The sequence below is a fragment of the Benincasa hispida genome, chromosome 4, assembly GCF_009727055.1.
Source record: "Benincasa hispida cultivar B227 chromosome 4, ASM972705v1, whole genome shotgun sequence".
In the NCBI taxonomy this organism is placed as follows: Eukaryota; Viridiplantae; Streptophyta; class Magnoliopsida; order Cucurbitales; family Cucurbitaceae; genus Benincasa; species Benincasa hispida.
In genome coordinates this window covers 29312789-29321430 of record NC_052352.1, presented here as the reverse complement: position 1 = coordinate 29321430, position 8642 = coordinate 29312789, and the positions used below count along the sequence as shown (strand labels likewise).

The following is an 8642-nucleotide window of genomic DNA, read 5'->3' as shown; positions in this document are numbered from 1 at the left end:
GTAATATACACATTGAAAGCTTGAATAAAGAGATCTTAATACCTTTGTAGAGTGGACGTAGGTCTTCAAGACCGAACCACTATAATCTTTGTGTTCTTTTTCCTCTTCTCTTTACATTTGTTGCATTGCATGTTAAAGATCTTCAATCCTTTCTTCGATTTCTTCAGAAAACCTCAAGAATGTATAAAGAAAAAGAAGAACGGGAGAGTTAGATCTTAGAGAGAGAACAAAAGCTGAAATGATAAGTTCAGCTGAGGTAAGTGTGATTTTACCCTTCAGATTGCATCAGCTACATGGCTTATTTTCTTTCACACAAATCACCTGCCACAGAATTGTATTTGTTTGGGTTGAATTGGTTGTTGAACATTAAAGTGGGCCTAAGCTTTGAAGTTTAGTTTAATATAACAAAAGCCCATTTTCTTTAACAGTTTCATTCAATCTATAAGAGAGCAAGTAGACAATGCACACAAAACATAAAATTCTTAGCACCTAGACACCTTTAAAAATAACATGTATTCATTAAGCAGAGAAATAGCTAAACGCCAAACATATCGACTCCCTTCAAAGAGGGGAAGAATGGAAGTTGGAAAGACATTTTTTTTAAAATCTTACAAAACCCAAAAGAGAGAAAAATAAGCTAAATTGTGTACAACTTCATTCTCTTCTCTAAGGTTTCACAAGAATGAAATATATTTATTGAACCAGCGAAGTGGAGATTAGAGAGCCTCCTTAACAAAATGATCAACCTAACATCAATTCCATAATCATGAATCCCTATTCATGCAATTTGATATTTAAATCATATTTATATATTATCTGATTCTCCAATTTCATTTAAGTCGATAATTAAACGTGTAATTATATCACATATAGTTACTAATCTCCTTAATTCAAATTTGGACGTTTCAAATTAACTCATCATGCTATTTTACGTTTTATTCCGTTTGTGAGCTAGTAAGGGGATCTAATGGACCTATAGATCATGGGCTCCAACGATCCGAGATTAACCGGCTAAACTCTTTATCCTAATTAATCACCATTCGTTAACTACCATGTCACTTCACTAAAACCTAGTAGTTGCACTCTCCTCACTGTAGATATATTGTATCCACTCGATATAACTATGATTAATAAGTTAACCATTCACAGGTTGTTCATAATAATGATTGGGTCAATAGTTGTTTTACCCCCGAGATTTTAAGTCTCACTGATCCTATAATGAACAATTTTTTTGTGATCCAATCAACAAACTGAGTCCCTCTCGGGCCAATGAGAGGGTGGAACTTCTTGTTCAAGACCCGAAGTCAGCACTTAAGAGAACAACCTCTCTACTATCCCTAAAAGCGGGTAGGAGTGAATTCCATCTTGCACCTATGTCCCCAGCTATCTACCCGGTCTTACTCCTGAAATGAGAGGCTTATTGAGCTGGCGCTGTTGAGCCAACCCTCACCCATGCAAATCTAAGGATAATCCCGAATAAACAGGAGTTCATAGTTAGCTTGGGATTAAGGTTAAGTTACCTAGGTCATCGCTTTGAAATAGTTAGTCGTTAAATAGTAAACAGCGTTATAAAGTAAGAGTGACTTATTTCTTGGTCCAGTCTTATACAAACTCATTGCATAGGATGCCCCCACTCCCCATGTCTCCACATGAACGAATTAGGATTACTTCATTTTTACAACGATTGTAATAATTACAAAGTGGGTCGCATTCAATAGTGTTACCATAATAAGGTACCCAACCTTATTCATATACTATAGATCACTTTGGCTATTTACTCGAACCCGATCCACTCTTATGTATCCATATAAAGTTCAAGTACCCATGTAATAGTCATGGATCTTAAGTTTATTGGATTTATTTCTAAAACAAAATGAGTAATTCATTTATTCAATAACTACGTTATTGAATCAAACTTCAATAACACCTTTATTGATGTACATAATAAGTTATTGTTTAAGAACCACGAGTTTTAGGACATAAAACCCAACATCCTAGTTGGAAATTGATCACCTCTTCATTGAGATCTGAAGTATATGTCGAATATACTGGTAATATATTGAAAATGTAAATATATATCGCATGTATCGTGATTTATTTTTTGGTATGTTTACAAATATACTGCAAATGTAAATATACATAACATATATTGTTCGGTATATAAGACGATATATTGTCAAATTTGTGCTATTCATAAATTTATCAAATATACCCTAGTTTATTTCTAGAAAATTCAAATATATAGTGATGTATATATCAAATATACTTTCTTGCAAATTTTTGCTTTCATTTATGAGGGCAACAAATTTCAGATTTTTTAAGAAACTTTCCTTACTTGTATAGGTTTTGAAAATAAATTCATTTTGAGAAGTTCATAACCACAAGAAACTTTTTTTACATGCTTTTTTTGGTATTAATATTATTGTATATATTTTTGGAAAAAAATGGATTATGTCGACTTTTGTGATAGTTTACTAGGCTATTCAAGTAAAAAATAAGAAATTTTAGATAATTGTGTAATTAAACTTATTTATTTAGACTATACGTGTAAAAAGTTACATATTTTATTTACAAGTATGTGAGTGAAACATACAAATATGTGTAAGAAAAGAGATATTAGTGAGAGAAACATGTATTAGGGGCACATACTATCATAGTCATACTTGTTCAAAGCGTGTTGTCTACGGTCGCATGCTCATTATTACTCATAACAACTCATCTTTACCGTAAAACTTTTTGCACTTAATGTGTGATTCTTTTCTACTCTACGTGTGCAGGGTAGCGCATCAATTATTCCTCAAAAAATCTACTATAGGGTAGGATTAGTTGCCAATACTTGTTACCTTGGTTGTATGCTAAGTAACCCAGGTTGTTTATCTCATATGTTTTCTCAAATGTTTTCTAGTAATTTTCAAAACCTTTTTCTCAATCCTGTTTTCTAAAGTGGCTCTCTCAAAGAGGCGCTGAAGTTGCAAAATAGGCTAGTTGTGTCACCAACATTCCATTGTTAACTCAGCTAACTTACTCTAGGACGGGAGCAAGTGTCGTACAAAAGATTCTATTCGTTTCATATGCCCAAATTTAAAGCGATCACCAAAATTTTATTCTATTTATAAATTTTAAGAATTTTATCTCTTTTCATTTTCATGTTTTTTAATTTAATGTTTAACTTTATAAAGTAATTAAATATTATACAATCAACACCCTTCTAATCCAATCAACACATTTGAAATATTATACACTCTTTAACCAAGTATTTATAATAATAATAATTTATTGTATAAACAACTTTTTTTTTAGTTCAAACGTGTGGATTACGAAAATTTAAACATTTAACTCTTGATCGAAAATATGTCTTGATGAAACAACTCTTGAAAAAACCAAACTTAAATACAAGTATCTTCTTGGAAGTAAACATACAAAATCCACATTGAATCGTAATACTAAAAAAATGCTCAATTACAAATTTAATCTGATGGTGTGTATTGATTAGTCCATGAACTTCTAAAATTTTCAAATAAGTATACAAACCTTCAAACTTGTGGATAGTAGATTTTTCCTATTAACTTCACCATTTTTTTAACAACAAATAGGAGATCAAATTTCTGACTTCTAGAAAAAAATATCATATCAATTACCACTGAACTAAGCTCAATTTGACCATTAACTTCATCAATTTAACACCTATACAAAATGCCAATTGTATTGATAGGAAATTATATAACATACAACGAAACCATAGTAGGTGGGAATATTTCAAGCGGCTAATAGAGACAGGTTTAGGACTAAGAGAACAGGTTTATCAATCTTCCAGGTGTATTTAATTTGCAATTGGTGCCAAAATTAGTCCAATCATTTTCAAATCTCATGTAACATCACATAATCTATGATTAATGCAATCAACATTTCATGTAAGCATGAGTGTTATAGAATTGGCAACAACTTGTTAAACACATAATTAAAAGTACAAGAACATGATGGAAACTCTGACCAGTTCGGGAGAGAGTTCATGTAATTTAACGCCCCAGGTTCATACAAAGACAAAATTAACATTGAAAAATACAACTACTCTAAAAAATTTGGGTAATGCCAGTGCCTGGTAATCAAATACAAAAGGAGACGGCAAATCCATGTACCTACTCACAGTGGTGGGTGAGAATCAGCGACTGTAGGATGTGCTCTGGACTTCATAACCACCACTTCCAGAATGCCATCAGGCCGGAAACTAGGCAAAGACAACCGCGGATCAACTGGCCCAGGCAGCTTAAAAGAAACCGTAAAAGGTCCTGGAGGACACAGTTGCTGGACTTTCATCTGGTACATAGCTGATGACTCTTTTAAAACGCCTGGACCTGTCATCACTCCTTCAATCTGAACCTTACCGTCACTTTTGATCTCAAATTTTACCTTACCTGGAGATTTGTCTAATTGGTTATCTCTCTAATAAGCAAACAGATGATATAATGGATCGGTCCCGGAATTAACTTTTCATAGGTATAAGCAGGATTAGATCAACGCAAAAGCAAGATTGACAGAAAAACAAGACAAAACGAAGACTTACTTCGATCTTTTCGCACACCAGGCAGTGCAACGCGAAAAAGGTAAGCACCTTCACTCACGCCAATATCAACAAGACCAATAGGAGGGCCAGAGCTACCTTCCTTGGCTGTTCCAGTTAAAATAACTGATGGCTTCCGCAACGTCTGATCACCATGGCCTTCCATGCCGACTTAAGGCACTTTGTAGAGTATTTCTCTGATGTTTTCAACTCACCTGTTAATGAGGTGGACAGATCTTAGCGTGGATACAAGAACTTGTAGCATTTGATCCATGATGATCAAAGGAACCTTCGTATAAATGTGAAAATTTTCAAAAATATCAAAGAATGTAGAATAAAAAATATATGAAAAAATTGCAATAATTGACAGAAAAATAACGTATATAACCCTATCCTAACTTGCAAACAAAATATGGCAATGATATTTCACTTTCATTATTTATAAAAATGTATCCTTCTTAAATTCAAAGGTACAAAGTAAATACTAATTACTAAATACAACTCAGTATCCTTAATCCACCTTCATGGGAGTACTAAATACTCTTTAGACTGGTTGCCCTCATATAAATGTTCCCTCTCGTTTGTCATTGAAAAAAAAAATCATAAAATTAGTGAACTGTTTCTTTAAGTTTGAGACAACTTGATTCGCCAGAAGGTTCCCACGCTTTACCTATCTTGTGTGATGTATTGTGTGTGTGTGTGTTTCTTGGCTGTGTGGGCCGTGGGGCACTTCCATCTGTATCCCTTTTACCTGTAACAATTTTGCCTCACAAAGAATACATTACCTAATAAACCAGATAACGGTATTTGACCATAAAGTAAGTTCCATTAGGTGACATTCCCTTTTAAATTTCGAGCAGACATTTAGAACTTCTTTTGCAAAGACAAATCTGGATTACAACAAGATATTTGAACTTCAATGAACTTATCTTAAATGGCTAACCTACAAAAATCATAATTGTTCCATAACGTTTTTATAAAGTTTTCCGTGCTTCTCTCAACAAACTTTGTGTAAGCAAGAACTCTCTTTTCATGGTAATGCATGTTATAAATCTGCTGATGTCAACATGGTAACACAGAAATAGGGACCTCAATACCTGCTGTGTATTCCCAATGGAAGAACGGCCATGACTATATCCCAATGCCTAAACAATAAAATAATAAATCAACAATTAGGAATTTGACTATGAATCAATCATACTACATTTTATGGGCCAAATGGTTGTTTGACAAACAAAGCCAGATAGATCTTGAACTTAATGCAAGGACATTTTCACTTATTCCTCACGTACATAATCAATATAATTAAGTTGATATTTCTGAATTTTTTTTAAAAGGTGAGTGCAATTCAAATCTTTCAGTAATAAATCAACTCAATGACAGATGAAAAGGTATCTAAACCCTGAATTTTGCTACTAAAATTTTAAGTTTGCCACCATGTGTATCAAAAAGATTGAAGATGGGATAAATAATAATATCTAGGTGTAAGATCATACATTTAATAAAAAGATAAGTAAAATAAACCCAAGGCTGATAGCAGAGGAGACAAGAAATTATTATCACACCTGAACTTGTAAAGTTAAAATAATCAAATGGATTCTGAATCGTTATACATTATATAGAAGTTGTCTTTGTCAGGCCCTCCTCATCTTATGAAGGAAGAAAGATCTCATAGACATATTTGAAAAAAAAGTTGGCTAGTTTAATGGAAGAAATTGAGTTCTTGAATAAGGAAACCGATTTAATTACTATGGACAAGTTTCGAATGTAGAGCATAAAAGTCTTCCTATGGTGGCTATCTCACCGGCCTTGTATCTCCCTAAAAACCAAAGAGTCAACGTATGTAATCATATTGATTCTTGAGAAAACTTCATTAAGTGCAGGTTTAACTTTCATCAAATTGAATCCTCTGGTCATGAAACTAATACCTTCATATGCTGACTTTTTCATTTTATATGTGACCAGCTGGGGCTATTTTTTTTGGTGGAAAATGCTATTATCTCAGAATTCATAGTTACAGTGATAGTATTGTATCCTTTTTAGAAAGGTTCAGGATTATGGTATAAGTTTGGGCACGTTTTTTACCTATTTGATTAGGTTGCTAGATTTTCTCCGGTGAGAATAGTTGAGATGTGAGCAAGTTGATCCAATATAACATATAAATATGTGTGTGTGTATGTAGAAACAGGTTAACACATTTCTGTGACATGATTTTGGAAACTTTGTGATCGAATTTAACGTGATTTATAAATTATTTTTAAGCAATTTTCAAATTAGCTAAGAAGTATTAATTTCAAAGCCTATTCGAGCTTAGGTTAAAAAAAATGGAAAGTTTCTAAACCAAATACAAGATAAAGATGAAGTTCGTAAATCCACATAGACACACTCCAAATCAAAGAAAATAGCAAAGGATTCTACAAATCAACCGACCACAAATAATGACAACAACCAGATGGAAAATTTTCCAAGAAGAGGATGACGATGAATCAGTTACCTAATCCTTTTTCCTTCTCCCTTTACAAACACCGAACCAGTGAAACAAAACGGGAAAATATGGATTTCTTGATTCCACCAAGTCCAGCAATATGAAAAATCTGAACACAACAAATGAACGTTGCAACCCGAGAAAATTGGAATAACAAGGAAACTAAAACAGAAAATCAAAAAAAGAACTCATCTAAGAAATTAAGATGAGGAAAAGTTAGAAATCACATTCTGAAGGCTTTGGTAATACATGGAGAAAAGCGACGATGAAAGCAACATTGACGCAGAATCGCACAAGGAAGTTGAAATGATGAGGAAAAGAGAATCAAAAGCGAAGGGCCATCAGTGGAAACAGTACCTGAAGCTGAAGCTGCTGGTGAAGAGATGAATAGAAATTTGAGAGAGAATTTTATGGAGAACTCCTCATTTTATGGGAAGTGGGAAGTTGAAGGGAAATTTGTACGAATGATCCAATTTCTTAGTTCAAAATGTCAAATGACCCATTTTTTAAAATTAATGTCAATTGACCCTCTGCTGACATCATCGCCATATCAAATTACATAAATTACCCTTACTTCTTCGTCTTCTTACCTTTTTACTGAGAACCCACCAAAACTAAAAACTCTTCATTCAAATTTTCCAAGGCTAACGGCTTCGTATCGCTCATAAACTAAAAAATTCTTTAGAATTCATCATTTCGGCTTGCAAACGATTCTACTGTCGCCGACAAATCGAATCTAATCGGTAAATCTTTCAATCTGTGCCTGAAAATGTCTTACACTGATTGGTAATGGGGCTTTGTGGGTCGTTCTGGGTTTAGAAATACACTGATATGGTTTTTTTTTTTTTTTTTTTTGTTTTCGATGTGTTCTGTGGTTGAAGACGAGTAGAAAGAGTTTGTGAGCGAGATAAGTGAGAGTGAAATCGGTTAGAGCGATACTAGAGAGAGCGATACCAGAAAGGGTGGGTCGTTCTGGGGTTTATAAATACTGTGAACCTATGGTTTTTTTGTTTTTTTTTTGGTTTTCGATGTGTTATGTGATTGAAGACGAGTAAAAGAGAGAATGTGAGCAAGATAAGTAAGAGTTACTAGAGAGAGCGACACCGGAGAGAGCGACACCAGAGAAAGGGATACTGGAGAAAGCGACACTAGAGAGAGCGATACTAGAGAGAGCGACACGGTGAGAGCGATATCGGAGAGAGCGATACCGGAGAGAGCGACACCGGAGAGACAACACCAGAGAGGGCGACATCAGAAAGAGCGAATCCAGCGAGATTTAAACAGAATGTTGTTTTACAATTTTTTTTTTATGAAGGAGTTTACTGATTGAATCTTTATTTCATGCATGAGTGATTTAAGATGGCAACACATTTCAGAATACCCGAAGCCAACCGATTTCCCGGTTAAGTAACAAGCTTGGTCCACATTGCTAATGCAAACATGATTGTGAAGGAGAAGCTTACGCCAAGGCAGTTGGACATGTTCAAGAGAACAGTTTTTGGGCGATTTGTAGATGTTGATATGGTGTTTAACAGCCCAATTATCCATCACATGTTGCTGAGAGAAGTTAAGAGGACGAGATCAGACTCAATGTCATTC

At 34.1% G+C, this 8642-nt stretch overlaps 1 protein-coding gene across 5 annotated transcripts; it reads right to left on the bottom strand.

Moving 5' to 3' along the window:
* Window positions 1–3905: 3905 nt before the first annotated feature.
* Window positions 3906–7504, bottom strand: LOC120075145 (increased DNA methylation 3). Of its 5 annotated transcripts, none has more exons than XM_039028322.1 (5): window positions 7401–7504; window positions 7053–7152; window positions 5656–5703; window positions 4562–4847; window positions 3906–4412 (listed from the first exon to the last, which is right to left on the bottom strand). In XM_039028322.1, the coding sequence occupies exons 4-5, from the start codon at window positions 4722–4724 to the stop codon at window positions 4141–4143; spliced, it is 435 nt and encodes a 144-aa protein (XP_038884250.1). In that variant the 5' UTR covers window positions 4725–4847; window positions 5656–5703; window positions 7053–7152; window positions 7401–7504; the 3' UTR covers window positions 3906–4140. The 5 variants fall into 5 exon arrangements, with proteins under 5 accessions (XP_038884250.1, XP_038884247.1, XP_038884248.1 ...); XM_039028319.1 differs by having other exon boundaries at window positions 4562–4773; XM_039028320.1 differs by having other exon boundaries at window positions 4562–4773; window positions 7271–7412.
* Between the last annotated feature and the right edge of the window lie 1138 nt (window positions 7505–8642).